Here is a 16,641-nt window from a genome sequence, read left to right on the forward strand (position 1 = left end):
TGGGAAGGAGCGAGATGAGGCGGATGAATGTGTTGATCGTAAGAAGTCAGCTGTGTATCTACACTTGTTATCTCGTCCTGACTGTCTTGGTGTGTATGATGACTCTCATTTTTCTGTACTGTGTCGTGAGCATGACAAGCAAGGTCCCGGGTACGAGTCCTGGTGTGTCTGGTGATTTATTCTTTCTTCAGGCAGTTCACTTCCCCAACTGATCCATTGAATTTGTAGTTCTCCCAATCCTTTCAAAACAATAATAATGATAATTAACGCAATAAATAGAGTAAGCTGCGCACTCAGTACAAACACCATTAGCAAAACTTGTGTCATGGCCGCGCTTTGGGCGGGTTTGTGACTTGGCTTAGATCAGTCTAGTGGCTACCCAGGTAGACGACCAATATAGTCGCCATCCAAGTTGCTAGCTCACACAGAACGACAGGTTTCTAATTCCACTTGAACAGTGTTTACTTGAACCATTGCAGTACTAGATCGAAAGATCAAGTGTGAAGTGTCGAAGGCCCAAAGCAGGAGCCAAGCGAGAGAGCACTAAAGTAGTGAGCTCCCCGAGAATCGAGGATGAATGCCAGCAAAACAGCTCCTTATATATGCTACATTATGTGATCAAAAGTATACAGCGGCAAGAATGCGTAAGGATTATTTCTATATTACAAACAGTGGTGCAATATGTGCAATCAGCCAAACTAGAATATAGTACAAAGATCAATCAATACGGGGAGCTCGCTCACCCACATTACATGAAAGTATTGCTAATTGGACTCCGAGGCTCTTCGTGCGACGGGGGTCCTGGAGTACGCTGCCCGTGTACTCGGGAGTTGCTGCAGCCGGAGCACGCCGCCTTCGTACGCTGCCTTGATGGTCACCCTTCATCTCCTGCCCGTAGGCCCTTCCCTCTCATTGCCCCGTAGGGTGCCTCACGGTCAAGCCGTGACCTCTCCCAAAAGGAATAACGGAGTCCGCAATGCCTCGCGGTCAAGCCTTGACCTCTCCCAAAAGGGATAACGGAGTCCGCAGTGTGTGAAGCACTTGCAGGACCCTTTACATCGTACGACGCGAGAAGAGGTGCCATGCTTGCTTGACTAACAAAGGTATCAGCTCCCTTGCAGGACTAAGCAGGGTCCCCTCAAGCTCAACAGTGTAGTGAGTACAATGCTGACGCCTTGTACTGAAGGTGTTGCCGACGTACGACATTACTTGCGACTCTAGGCCACGAGTTGTAAGCCATGATTGCTCAACTAACGAAAGCGCCAAATCCTTCGCAGGACTTATCATGGTTCTTACAGAACTCTAGAATATTTCGGAGCCCAGCTTTGGCTGCTGAATCTCAATGCGTGGTCGCTTTCACGACGAGTCGAATTCGGGTCATGACACATGTGTGCGCTTATGTCTGTCTGCATGAGTGCACGAGTGCCCAAGCTGGGCGTGCGGGTGCACTTGGAGGTGCTTGCATGTTGACGGGTGCAGGGGCTAACACCAAATTAAAACTGTGTGTACCCTGGCTAGCGCCAGACGTTACTGAAGTAACGTCTTCTGCATAGCTACGGGAATACTGATCATCTCTTTGATCATCTCTTTTGCAGTGGAAACCGACCGGCACAGAAATCAGTATGTGTGCTACACACTACAGATGGGAGCATGATAAGCAGAGACCAATGACTCAATGTTACAGGATTACAGCACAGAACGAGACACACCAGCAGCAGTACGAACCGTATACATACCGTACGTGGAGCGCATCGAAAATCGAATCGGAGGCGTCCAGCCGCTGCTTGAGTTGAAGAAACCGCCTACACCACTAATCGCCCTTGCTTGGAGTTCATACTGGCCATCCATTAGTACACTAGATGTTGCAGTCACCGCAGCGTTAATTTGGATTTGTGCTTGCGGTTCGAAAGACATATTGACAAGTCGGTACCGGAAGTGTAGGACTGAAAACCAATCCAGCTGCGCGACACTGAGATTGGGCCGACGCATGACCAGACGGCTCAAGCCGAGTGTCATGGACTGGTCTGCAGCAATGCTGTCGCCCTCCAGCCATGACAGGCCCGGAAATGCGTTCCAAGAATCAAGTACTGGGGAGGTGGAAGCCAGTCAGCCAGGGCACATGCACAAGGACATACACACACAGGCACGCACATGCACAAGCACATCCATGTATGCATAGTGCATACGCATGCACCCGCACGCATACACAAACACACATGTACACACACACACACACACACACACACACACACACACACACACACACACACACACACACATACACACACACACACACACACACACACACACACACACATACATGTACATACAAACATACACACATACAACAGAGGCGAAAGGCTGTGTTAGCTGTGACTTAAAACTTCACGCATCGGAGCGATCATCAGACAGTGTGTGTATACTTCTCTGTACATTCGTACATTGAGCACTCTACCTCGAGCTTCCTAGACAGGCCTTGTTTGTTCGTACATACAAACATATACATTCCACCTTTGATCTTTGATGCCCTTCACTGGAGGCGATGATAGCAGTGCTACAGCATAAGCCATATCAACTTGTGGTGGGATTGCACCTTTCAGCAGCTTGCATCGTTGAAGAATGAGCACCACTATTCAGCCTGGTCTACACCACACAGCTTTTGTTGAAGTGGTTTTTGGCCAGTCAATCCCAGTTCTTGTTTTTTTTATCGGTTCGAATGGCATATCTCTTGCTTGCCAACGATAAGCCAAACTTACCAAATCGCCAATTGTATGATATACGTTGCCATAGCGATCAGCGCAGTGATGACATGCGATCGGCTTAGCTCCGCCAGAGAGAAGGTTGATCACTGCAGAATTTGGTCATTTTCAATTGTCCTATTGTATTCACGATGTGCAAGAAGTGCTGTGTTCAATGTTGTCAGTGTCGTGAACTGTTTATTAGTAGTCCTTGCCACTGTGTACTGGTACGTGACACCGACAGGAGAAAGCTGGGGTGCGGAGACATCAGCAGACAAGCTAAAAAGTGGCGAACAAAGTGCTGAAAAATCTTGGTTGGGACACATCAGACGTTTAGCATTTACCCCAACCAAGGACCATGCCGTTTGCTCTTTCCACTTCCTAAAGATAGATGTAAAGCTTGCTGGCGATTCTCCGACATGTAACTGTTATCTCTCATAACGGCTTTTGAAGCCAGGTGAGACGACGGGTGGTGGAGATTGACGAACAACATGATGTCGTGCTTTAGTAAAGTTTGCTGAAAATTTCTCTGGAGAGATGGCGAATACCAAGTATCTTCTCCTAGAGGAACCATTTCCTAGGCTACAGACATTACCGCAAGCTCTAATGTGCTATTTGCTGCTGCTTGTATCACCATTATACCAACTTGAAGGGTAATGGTGCTCTAAAGGCCTGGTCAGAATTTCCATTGGCTATTGTACTTCTTGTGCCAGTTTGTTTTCCCCAGACAGCTCAGGGATGAATTTATTGTCATATTTTTGCATAGCAGTTTCTGCTATACAAAATCACAATTGTGTAGCAGTCTTTGATTTTGATTAGCATTTTTCTTTGAAGTTAGGGTGTTTACCACATTGTCCTTCTTGAGAGTGATGCCTGAAAGCCCGTTTGCAAAAAAACCGACTGAATCATACATGTGCATGCAGATCGAGAGTGCCTGCACCACATACACTGCACAGTATGCATGTTACTTGACAGCACAAGTTAGGCATGGATAGTCTGTATGTATCGCAGTTTTCTGCGAGTCACGGCGACTTTTCAGTAGCAGTAGATCGATTTTGCATCGCAAACTGCGATGCGATACAGGATAAATTCATCCCTGCAGCTATTCTCTTCCTTTTTCCGGCATAGATGTACATCACACCCCTACTCCGGCATACACTGGCTGTTGGTAACCACCCAGAAGTATGAAAGAGAAATCAGGAGGAGACTGCGAAAGAGAAGAAGGGCACGTGTGATCATAATCGTTGGGAACTGAACCCGTAAACTCTTGATTCGAAATATACTCAGGCTGCACGCACAGACACGTACACACGTGCACATACACACAAACACGCCCCCCATACACACGTGTACGCACACATGCATACATACACAAACATGCACGCACGCAAACACACAGACAGACAGACAGACAGACATACAGACATACATACATACATACAGACAGACATACACACAGACAGACAGGCAGACAGTTAGACAGACAGACATACAGGCAGACAGGCAGACAGACAGACAGACAGACAGACATACACCTTCGACCTCAGTAGGTGCTCGGTGCAGAATGCGATGAGAGTATGCTAGGAATGTTTTGTTTTTTCACGGCTGAGCGTAGCGAAAGAGTGCAAAAAACGTATTTTTCACTCACAAATATTTTCGTGCATTTGCTCTTGTTCTGCGCAACTCCGTTGAACCTGCCATCGTGGTCTTTGTTTTTCCTCGTGATAGTTGAAGTTGCCCGCCCACCCACCCTGGTTTCATGGGAGTCGTCCGCTGTTCTTCTTGACAATCTATGCCTATGTGTGTGGCTTATGATTATGACATACACCGGTTATTACATACCATTTCTTGCTATCTCTATTCTTGGGTCTGACTGGCAGCGGGGCAGGAATTAATGAAATAGAAAGGTTTTTTGGCCGAAAGGCGTGTTTTTCCTCTAGCCCGGTTGAGCGGTCGCGGCTAGGAATGTAGGGAGTCATTGTTTTTCAGGCGCTCCCCTGCTGCCCAGTCACCCATGCTCACCACTGGCCATGCTGTTTCACTTGATTTCACGGCCTTTTCTCCCGCTTGCTGGCGGTTCTTTGATGGATTTAGATGTTTTCGGCTATTTATCTATTATGTGGCTGCGAGTGTGGTTTTTTGCTTCTACTCATTTCTGGAAAACCACCACGGTGGTGAATGTGATTGCTCTGGTAGACCACTACCCCATGTACTGAACAGTCGCTTTGTGAGTGAAAAAGCAACTACATGTAGTGCATGTAGTGTATGCAGTGCTATGACTTCAGCAATTACTCCCAACAGCCTGCAAAGGGGAACAGTTGACCATGACTAGTTTATTAGACTGATCTACATCACAATATACATCACATGATCTACATCACATGATCTACATCACATGATCTACATCACATGATCTACATCACATGATCTACATCACAATATACATCGTACATGCAGGTTTCGTAGTGGTCTTTTCTAGTCAGTGACTTCTCATGCGTGCATTGTGGAAAGAATGCTGCTGCTGCTGCTGCTGCTGCTGGCAAGGACAGAGACAAACTTACACGCAGCAAGAGCTGTGTAGTAGGTGAGAGTCTGCGTTCGGTAGTCTCCGTATTCGTCAATCTCGTCCACTTGCACCACGTAATGGCCGGGAACACAGTCTACCATGGCATGGAACGGGAACGCACCGGAACCGGACACTGTTTGCTTGAATAGGACGGTCCCGAGACCGGTTCTGTTTGTACGTAGGACGATGACTTCGTAGCGGACAGGCAATGGCCGGGTCGACGCAAGTGTAGCAGTGTCTGAAAGCACACACGGGAAACCGGACAATTAGCCCTTGCTCTGATCAAGACCACAAGATCCCAAGAGTGTACGGCTCTGAGATTGGCAATGAGGGGATGGGGTAAGAGTGAGTATATGGACCTAAAGTATAAAATTTAGGACGCAATAGTGCTTGTATTGACTACATGCAAATGTGCGTACACACACACACACGCACATACGCACACACACACACACACACACACACACACACACACGTACACACACACATGTGCACACACGCATTTCAAAACATGGTCACCGGCCAGAAATTGGTTTGTAGAAGGTGATCTCCTCTTGGCAACCACCTAGGCTAGCCTAGTGTTTGGCCAGCTTGGCATTACATACACTGTATGTGAGATGACTCCAGCCGAAAGACGTATCCCGGACTCTCATGGCTGCAGTTGACGAGGCTGGCACCCAGTTGAACGCAGAACCGCAGAACCAATTCATACGTGCCATCTGTCATGTTGCCAATGCTGAACTGAGAGTGATTGGCGATAGGAATGAGAAACGTGGAGACTGCAGCAAGGCGTGTACCATTGTAGCCATGCACTGACAGACTATAGGAGGTGTACTCAGTGTTGTTGACAGGTGGAAGCAGGATTTCAACGCTGGAGGTGTTGGCACTGATGGGCGTGCTCCTGAATGGTGGCATGGTCGTGAAGTCAGCAAAGTCTGGCAAATTCTGGGTCAGTTCTAAACACAGAAGGGGAAAAGCACAAGGGCTGTAGAAACAGAACTCGACGGGATTGGTGGAGAGCCTGGCTTGCCAACAGAGGCTTGCGCAGGTGCGTCTGTGTAAAAGCATGTGTGTGTGTGTGTGTGTGTTCGTGTGTGTGTGTTCATGTGTGTGTGTGTGTGTGTGTGTATGTGTGTGTGTGTGTGTGTGTGTGTGTGTGTGTGCAGGGTGGGGGTGGGTGCGGAGAATTGGTTGATTTGTGTACATGAACAAAGGAGAGTACCAGTACCTGTATAAGCTGTGCACGGTAGCCTGAGGCTGTGCACGGTAGCAGGCTGTGCACGGTAGCAGGCTGTGCACGGTAGCCTGAGGCTGTGCACGGTAGCCTGAGGCTGTGCACGGTAGCCTGAGGCTGTGCACGGTAGCCTGAGGCTGTGCACGGTAACAGGCTGTGCATGGTAGCAGTCTGTGCACGGTAGCCTGAGGCTGTGCACGGTAGCCTGAGGCTGTGCACGGTAGCCTGAGGCTGTGCACGGTAGCAGGCTGTGCACGGTAGCAGGCTGTGCAGCTTACCTGGCTTGAACAGATTGGTATAAACACCACGCATTGTCCACGTGCCGTCAATGAGCTTCACCGTAACGCGCGACGCAAAGTACCCATGCCCGTCGGGAACACTGAGCAACACTGAGTCGTTGGTGACCGCTGTTGTATGGTAGAGCTGCTGCATGCGGCCTGCTGTGGCGTTGTACCAATCCACAGATGTGTGTGTTTCCAGCACGTTGCTGCCAGGTATTCCCGGCAGTGGTAATGTGCTCGGCAGAGGTACGCGCACTGATATAGGACACAGTACATGTACAGCAATACACTGATATAGGACACAGTACATGTACAGCAATACAGTGATATAGGACACAGTACATGTACAGTAATACACTGATATAGGACACAGTACATGTACAGTAATACACTGATATAGGACACAGTACATGTACAGCAATACACTGATGTAGGGCACAGTACATGTACAGTAATACACTGATATAGGACACAGTACATGTACAGCAATACACTGGTATAGGACACAGTACATGTACAGCAATACACTGATATAGGACACAGTACATGTACAGCAATACACTGATATAGGACACAGTACATGTACAGCAATACACTGATATAGGACACAGTACATGTACAGCAATACACTGGTATAGGACACAGTACATGTACAGTAATTGTTTTCGGGTTTCAGCTGGTCACAGAGAGTGATGATAAGATAAACCGACCTTGCACATAAGAGTGCTGTTACTGTTGTTGCGTTTACAACCTGTCAACAGTGCTATCAACTTTTAAATTGACAAGGCCGACACAGTGCAGAGGACTTACGCCGCTGCATGCAATCACACACACGCTGTACACCAGTCCATGCTGGCAGCCTGTACGGGTCATGTGCTTGCACACAGCGGGTCATAATTTCACGACTCACCAAGATCAGTGCGGACCAGAAAGTACCAGGGAGTAGAAACTCTCAGGATGGGAGGAGGACATGACCCCACGGTTTCTATGGATACAGTGGCGCGCCAGAAACCAGTTGGAAAGTCTGCCACCACAAGCGTACTAGCATTGGTTGGTGGCATGAGAACTAAATGGCTGCCAAGACTTGTGGAACCTGAGACCCTGGTGAAGTTGACAACAAATGCCGAGCCAAATGCAATACGGCATGCTCCGTTCCGTTGCCAATACAGCTGATTGCCGGGCAGACGCACCGTCAACGTGTTCTCCGTGGGGCTTTCCTGTGTCATGTTCGGCTGTCCAAGTTCCGGCCACAAGGGTCTGAAGTTACCTGGGCATTTCAAAACAAGCAGCGCAAACGCACACAGGCACGCACACGGCGAACACCGTTCAGTAAGAACTTAGACAAAACGTAGACATGGATGTTACGTACAAATGTCATGGCACCTATTCGACCTCCACAAGAGCGCTTGCAACATGTTTACTGTCAATACTTATGCGGGTAAAGCGTTATTCCTGCACAGCCTGGCGTGGTAGTTCCGGGCATGCTAGTCCTGCGGTCCCACCAAGGTACAGCGCCGGGTGGACAGGTGGTTGCACTGTTGCACTTCATGTTGTATCTCAGTTATATTTTATTTTGTTCTTCATGTTCATGATGGCTTGCATGATGTCCTGCTGCCAGAACCACGGGTCCCTACCGGTAGGACCCAAGAAATCGCTCTGCAAAAGTGCTTTCGGCTGAGAATTTTCTCGAAAAAATTGTTGAGATGAGTTCTTTGTAATGCAAAGTAACTTGATGGCGCAAAATGCAAGACTATGTCCAGTGCATTACATATGTGCAATTTTATCAATTGTCAAAATGGCCTCACATGCTCCGGTCGAAGCACTAGCAACTATATCCAAAGCGAATTTTGACCATGGCACATCGATCATGGTGTCGTCAATTCTATTGGACGAACTGTTACTATTGCTCTCCTCGCCACTCCACACAACAAAAGACTAGTGCAAATTGAGAGAGAGAGAGAGAGTGTGTGTTTTCTCAGACTTGACTTCACAAGGCGACTGGAGAACTGCGCTCCAACAAAACGGACAAGAGAATATATTATGGGGACGTGGAGAAAAGAGGGGAAAAAGTGGGGTGCGGGATACGAAAGAGGTGCCTGTGCAATGTACAACAAGGCCTGAACAGGACGGGAGACAAAGACGACCGACGGGGAAATACGACGGACACAAGACGGCAACCAGACAAATACAACAGAGACAAGACGAGAAAATGCGTATACTACAGGGACGAGATGAGAAATAATGCATACAGAGGGGACAGAAGACGGTGCAGCGGCATGTACAAAGCGTTCCAAGACAGCGCAGCGGCGTGTACTACGGGTCAGCAGCATGTACGACACAGAGACACATACGCAGCCACATGTACGACAAAGGGACACAAGCGCAGCCACATGTACGACAAAAGTGAGGTTCTGCCACACGGTATAACGTGCCAAAGTACGTATGGAAACTTCGCCGCGGTACGGGATTTAGTTTGATACGGATTTTTTCATACCGTTTTCCGTGTGAAGCGCGGTTCACACGGACCGGACTCCGTGTGAAAAGTGAGCGTACAGAGTACATGTGGCGGGGTGTTCGTGCATGCTACGAGCATGCTACGTACAGCAGAACCGGTGCAACGTACGAAAAAACCGTGTCAAACTTCACTGCAGTTGACACGGAGTTTGGTACGTAGTTCCGTGTAGCAGAACCTCTCTAAAGAGCAACCCGCGCAGCCGCATGTACAACACAGAGCTACAAGCGCGACCACATGTACAACAATGGTAAGGACTTATTCTCTTTCTCAGCTTCCCGCGGCAGTGGAGTGCAAATTTCCATAGTCCACTTCCATGGTTGCCATGGGCTGTTGCCATGGTATTTCGTAATATGCATTGTATGATCACGTCTAAAATTTGTGGACTCCTTCATTAGCTCCTTAGCAACAGTTTAGGGTCAAGTTTTAGGTCAATGTTAGAACAGCGGCCGTGCAGCATGTCTGTGTATGATGGTCCTACCGGAAGGACCAGGGTCTATGCAAGCTTCTTTGCACCCCGCTGGCAGGAGCTTTTGATTCGGAAGAGGATGTAGCCAGTGTTTCAAGTTAGGAGTTGTTCCAGGGGAATTATTTTCTAGAATTTGTGTTTCGGCACTGAAGAAGAAACAACCTTCTTCGCAATACTACTCGTATAGCCTGAATATATAGATTTTTTTAAATTTTTAATTTGTCTGCGGTACCTCCTTTGCACCATGGCCGGTAGCTCGGCTTACTTAGCTGCACTGATGAGGCCTATATGGCCGAAACAGCTTGCTGTCTACAGCATCGGGTAGGATATTTAACATGTAACCACCACACCAACACTGCACTCTCCGATTTCGTACAAGGCCGAATGCTGTTGTCGTCACGGGTTTGAAATCGTGAACGAACTGCCTCTACGCTCCTCGCCACGCCACACAACAGAGAGCCAGCACAAATTGTTAGAGAGCTTTTCTTCTACTTCATTTCAGTAGGCGACTGGGGAACTCATAAAGAAGAATCAACACTGACAACGAACGACTGACAACGAACGACTGACAACGAACGTCTGACTCTGACAACGAATGTCTGACGACTGACGACGACCGTCGGACAACTGACGACGAACGTCGGACAACTGACTCTGACAACGAACGTCTGACAACTGACTCTGACAACTGACGACTGACATGGCAAAAGGAAAACATGATATCAGAAATTGGTGCCCTCGTCAGCACAAAAGGTGGTGTACTCAGCACAAAAAGGTGCACGTGTCAACAACAAAGCAGCGCAGCAGCATGTACGGGTCAGCAACAAAGCAGCGCAGCAGCATGTACGGGTCAGCAGCACAGAGACACAAATACAGCACTACGACGAAGAGACAACACGTGCAGCCACATGTACACACAGAGACACAAATACAGCAGCAGCTACGACGAAGAGATAACACGTGCAGGCGCAGGTACAACACTATCCCCTACCAAAAAAAAAAACATCCACTCCTGTGGATGGAAGCAAAAGTGAAGTGTATAAAAAACGGAAGAAGACAGACCGGAGAAGAAGACAGAAAGACAGGGGAAATGAAATATGAAGCAACATAAACAGGCGACAATAAAACACAAAAGAGGTGGGCCACAACTGTTGAACGCATGACGAGTAGGCCAGGAGGGTTAAAACACCAGTCGGGAGCCCCGCAAAACTGTGCACCAATCAACGGAACCTGCAAGCAACAGATTTTGCAAAGGACCCCGGCTGGCGAGCTGTTCGACCTGTGTTTGTCCCTTTGGATCTTTTATTCTTAGAACAGCACCAACCTAGTACGCCACCCATCCACCAGTCATGACAAAACAAAAGTACAAATGCATGAGAAAACAGGTTATGCCGACGGACCCAGCGACGCTTCCAGGAGCGGCGAGACCAACAGCACGCACCGGCCGAGAAGAAGACTGGGGCAGCAGGACCCACACTGGCCGGCTGTCCGAAAACCGATGGCGCTACAGAAACTCCGAGAATCACAGGACACACACAGAAAGAGAGAAGGACTGACGCAAACATCTCAGCCATCACCAAAAATCAGAAAAGCACACGAAGGAAGGGAAGAACAGCCAGGAAGAACACGTCGACTGAAACAGGAGCAATTAATCAGTGAGGACACCATTGAGGACACACAAACAAATCGGTTACCAATACGCAAAAAGATAATGAAGAAAAACCACAGGGCGCTACCCTGAAAAAACCCACAGGGCGCTACCCTGAAAAAACCCACAGGGATCGAACCTGAAAAAACCACAGGGATTGAACCTGAAAAAACCCACAGGGATTGAACCTGAAAAACACGGAACTTATAGTACATCCGCTCGCAAAACCAAAAAACTGAAGAAAAGAAACTGTCAGGGACCGATTGGGACGCACAAGGGCCAACCAGCAACACCCGGAAACCATAACACCCGCAAGGCAAACCGATACAAAAAAACGCAGGATTCCTGCAGACCACCAAGCAGACCGTGGCTCACCATGATCAGACGCCCACCCAGACGAACTAGAGAAACCCACATGCCGAAACACAATTATTACAAAACCACACGCTCACAAAAAAAATTCAACCTGGATCAAGAACGAGAATCCTACATGAAGTTCACACCTCCCACCAAACCGGAAGCCAACAGCTTTCCTACTTTGTTGACAGTGCATGACCGAGCCTGACAACGCTCTACACCATGTACACAGAACATGGAGAAACTACTACTAAAACGGTAAAACACGAAACAAAACAATATGGATCGACTACATACGAGGCAGCACCTCGAGAACGTTCAGGTGGACATCTAAACAAATCACGCAACATAGTCTCAAAATCGGAGTAGTCCGCCTGCAACTCCGTGACAAGCACCAGTGCACAACACAAGACGATATCAAAGCTACCCATGCTGAATGCACGACGAGCAAGCAAAAACAAGTTCCAGATTCGAACGAGTAGCGCACGAACAGAAGTTTGAAATTTTCATACACAACAGTACAGTACAGGGTAGTCAGAGCGACACAACTAACACAACGGGGTGAACTTCCAACGAGCAGCAAGACTACACTACGAGTACACATTCGAACACAAGAGAACAAGGTTCCACGGAATTCCTGCCGGGACCCGAGTCACCCGACGCAAAACAATTATTTGAAAATTCGAAATCGAATACAAGGTACGGCAACACATTACGCAGAGCAGACAATTACAAAGGCATGCTCACCTGAGTAGGAGCTCCGAGGATCTAGGAAAGGGTTGAACAGACGCAGCAAAGCGGAGCCATGGCGAGAACGCGAAGAGGAAAACGAAAAACACCGGCCGGAGAGCGACGAGCTTCAGGGTCGTGGGTTCGATTAGTTGGGCGCCAAATGTCGTCACGGGTTTGAAATCGTGAACGAACTGCCTCTACGCTCCTCGCCACGCCACACAACAGAGAGCCAGCACAAATTGTTAGAGAGCTTTTCTTCTACTTCATTTCAGTAGGCGACTGGGGAACTCATAAAGAAGAATCAACACTGACAACGAACGACTGACAACGAACGACTGACAACGAACGACTGACAACGAACGTCTGACTCTGACAACGAATGTCTGACGACGACCGTCGGACAACTGACGACGAACGTCGGACAACTGACTCTGACAACTGACGACTGACATGGCAAAAGGAAAACATGATATCAGAAATTGGTGCCCTCGTCAGCACAAAAGGTGGTGTACTCAGCACAACAAGGTGCACGTGTCAACAACAAAGCAGCGCAGCAGCATGTACGGGTCAGCAACAAAGCAGCGCAGCAGCATGTACGGGTCAGCAGCACAGAGACACAAATACAGCACTACGACGAAGAGACAACACGTGCAGCCACATGTACACACAGAGACACAAATACAGCAGAAGCTACGACGAAGAGATAACACGTGCAGGCGCAGGTACAACACTGTTGCTTACCCTTCTTGACTCTATAGAAACCTGGTTATGTTGTGTGTGTGTGTGTGTGTGTGTGTGTGTGTGTGTGTGTGTGTGTGTGTGTGTGTGTGTGTGTGTGTGTGTGTGTGTGTGTGTGTGTGTAGGTGTGTAGGTTTCTGTGTGCCAGCTAGTTCGGTTGGTGGGTAGATAGTGTTGGTTTGTTGCCAACGGGCTCGATTGCTTGAAGGTGTAATGTTGTACCTGCCACCTTTGTTGGTTTCAGGGTTCATATACTTTCTCTTTGAAAGTATACATACCTGACGGATGGACAACTTCTGGCTAGAGTAACTCTTGTGTAATCAGTGGTGCTGAGTGAAGTCTTTCTCAGATCTACTCTGATATAACCATCCACACTGGTAACAAGTCCCTTCACTGGGGGCAGGGGTGAATGCAGTTGAATCCCGGGACGGATACCCTGATGCTGTCAATCCCTTTTCTGCACCTTGTCCTCGCCCACTTACTGAGGTGTAGTTGGAATATAAGTAGGATCATTTTCAAGTCCACCCAGAGTTTGGGAATTTCAGAGGGTGTTGCCGTTGGGCGGTTCAATAGCCAACTGAGGCATCTTTCCAAGTTTCCTTTTGAATCGCTCTCCCCTCTTCGGGGAGAATCGTGGTTTGACCGTATTGTCCAATGGTCTTGCCAGTATCGTCATCGACATGCATGAACATCCGCCAACGTCCTTCACAGCTGAGACTTTCAGCTCGTGCTTGTCTTGGTTGCGCTCACCTTCCCCTCCTTATGTTATCATATTACTTAGAACCTTCCAAGTTGGAAGGCTGTTGGAGTGCGCATCCAAGATGTACTAGAGCTGTTAGCCAATTAGTTGTAGAACGTCAGTACAATCGGTCAGTGTCGTGCAATGTTATCGCATGAGCTGATTGTTTAGTAACTGGTGGTGTTAGTGGAAATTATAGCATAACTTGTAGTTTCTTGGTCCTTTTCTTTACTATAAATGTTTCCTTGGCTCTCCATCCGAATACTGACGTTCTACAACTAACTGGCTATGGAGCAGGAAATCATGAAGAATAGTGAATACAGAGTATATTGTACAGTATAGATATCATAGTATAAATACCTGTTATAGTATCATTCTCTTCCCCTAGACTTTGTTGGCCCGAATTCAGTTCATCCTCATCATCGAAAAGTGATGCTGAAAAACAGGTAGATTCGCAAAAATAATTATGTTGATTTTCAAGGTACGTTATGACATGCAATTGCTGGCTATGGTGTGTGCATGATTGTGTATGTGTGTGTGTGTGTGTGTGTGTGTGTGTGTGTGTGTGTGAGAGAGAGAGAGAGAGAGTTTGCTGGCTATGGTGTGTGCATGATTGTGTATGTGTGTGTGTGTGTGTGTGTGTGTGTGTGTGTGTGTGTGTGTGAGTGAGAGAGAGAGAGAGAGAGAGTGAGAGAGAGAGAGAGAGAGAGAGAGAGAGAGAGAGAGAGAGAGAGAGTCATGGCACCAAAACTGTTTCCCGTGGAGCATGCAGCCTACTCTCCCTTCTGTTAGTACTTTGCGAGACGAGAAAGATTCATTTGCGTCCGTCATCTCCCATTTTCTTCATCTTCATCTGGACTACATTCCAGATGCAGGCAGTATAAAACACCATGCATAAACGGGTGTGTGATTTGATGGCTCATGTTCTTGTACATGTCCTGGAGAAGACCCGCCCTCAAGTCGCGGAATATTGAAACATGGTTATCCGACGGTCCATTTAGAGGATTGTCAGCCGCGCAAAAGTTGTAACCACTGAAGCCTAAATTTTCGGTTCTAATTAAGTCAAAACTACTAGGGAGTGTGTGTGTGGGGGGGGGGGGGGGGGGGAGAGTCCTGTTCAAAAATCCACCATCTGTCCAAAAAGGGAATCTGCACAGAGTCCCAAGGATTTCACTACATGTACAGTCATCATCGGAGCAAGGATGCGGCTAGCGAACGAAGTCAAGAAATTTAAGTTGATGTGGTTTGGCCATGTTACGAGACATGACGTTTTCTCCAAGCCCTTCCTGCAAGGATCAACTCCTGGATCTCGACCGAGAGGAAGGCCCGCAACATCATGGATTTCTAACATTAAAAGTTGGACGGGTCTTCCCTTGCATGCTCTCTCTCATGCAGCACACGATAGAGTTGGATTCAGAGACATCATTCACAATTCTCTCGCTGATTAATGCCTCTACGATCACCTTGTGATTATGAGTTATACATACATACATACATACATACAGTCATGTACGTTTGGCGTTTAGGTAGAATATAATCATGCACATGTACATCTATGCAACCTTGGCACGTGTGGAAGATTGCCCACTGCAACATTAAAGTGCCCAGAGCAAATGTGTCCGATTTCAAGTGGGGATAAATGCAATTTTGGCCGGAATGAATAATGGTCTTCAGTCATCATTAGGCTATTTTAAATAGTGTTGAAACGAGCGTATCTATAACAAACGAGCGATCAGTTCCACTAACGAGGAAGCTATCGAGCAAGCTAACGAGTTTCATTGATGTGGCAAATATGATTTTTTTTTGTTGCCTGATGATTGCGAGAGCATGAAACTTCAAGTCGCAGCAAACAAGCCTTGATTGTCCTTGTTGTTCTGTTCTGATTTTTTGAATATATATTATTTTTCTAACTTCGATTTTTTTTCAGCTGGTTCAAATTATCACCACCGGCATTTGGGGTTGCTGCGCTGCTTCACTTCGGACTGCTGTTTGGTGTCGAGATGTCTTTTCAGCGCCGTCGTTGAGTAGCCTTTGTAAGAATAGACCGTTTTGCAAAGATTGCAAGTAGCCCTGGTCTTCGCTGCATCGCGGGAGAAAACTTCCAAACGACTGAGCGTAACTTTCACTCGAATGGAGAGGTGACCGAAGCAAATCCTGCGACAGGTCAGCAGATGCGGAACAAGACATCAGTAGAGTCCAACAAAGTTGCAACGACAACTGAAACAACTCAAGTGTCGTGCAGGCATACAGTCACCGTAATTGCTAGTGATTATCACTTTGCGCGGGACTGGACTCTCGATCGACCAGGGAATCATTAATATTTTTCGACTCCCCGGTCGACATGTATTGCCATGTGTACGGAGTACGGTGTTCGTTAGTGCAAACGAGCTGGCCGCACAAACGAGCCGAGTTTCTGGCGAGCGAGCTAACGAGCACCCGGTGAGATCGTTTCAACACTAATATTAAAAACCTAGCCACAGAGTGGGAAAGGCCAAACATGTGCTGTACTACCGGTAACTATCAATTCAGTATTTCTTCCCACGTCCCATGTAAAGGCAGTGGCACAGCACAGTGCAACCACTGAGGCCTCTTTGCCGGGCTGCAGCTGGTAGTGACGCTGACAGAGA

General features: G+C 47.7%; 1 protein-coding gene across 1 annotated transcript in view; it reads right to left on the reverse strand.

The window, feature by feature from the left end:
• LOC135816594 (uncharacterized) overlaps nucleotides 1–16,641 on the reverse strand; it is a 230,806-nt gene that overhangs the window by 28,997 nt on the left and 185,168 nt on the right. The window contains exons 27-32 of the mRNA XM_065329777.1: nucleotides 14,375–14,449; nucleotides 7,730–8,086; nucleotides 6,817–7,074; nucleotides 5,910–6,260; nucleotides 5,300–5,542; nucleotides 1,737–2,087 (exon numbers count right to left, since the gene is read on the reverse strand). Of these exons, the coding sequence (XP_065185849.1) occupies nucleotides 1,737–2,087; nucleotides 5,300–5,542; nucleotides 5,910–6,260; nucleotides 6,817–7,074; nucleotides 7,730–8,086; nucleotides 14,375–14,449 (1,635 nt within the window). The remainder of the gene's footprint in view (nucleotides 1–1,736; nucleotides 2,088–5,299; nucleotides 5,543–5,909; nucleotides 6,261–6,816; nucleotides 7,075–7,729; nucleotides 8,087–14,374; nucleotides 14,450–16,641) is intronic.

The sequence above is a fragment of the Sycon ciliatum genome, chromosome 1 (genome assembly GCF_964019385.1).
Source record: "Sycon ciliatum chromosome 1, ocSycCili1.1, whole genome shotgun sequence".
In the NCBI taxonomy this organism is placed as follows: Eukaryota; Metazoa; Porifera; class Calcarea; order Leucosolenida; family Sycettidae; genus Sycon; species Sycon ciliatum.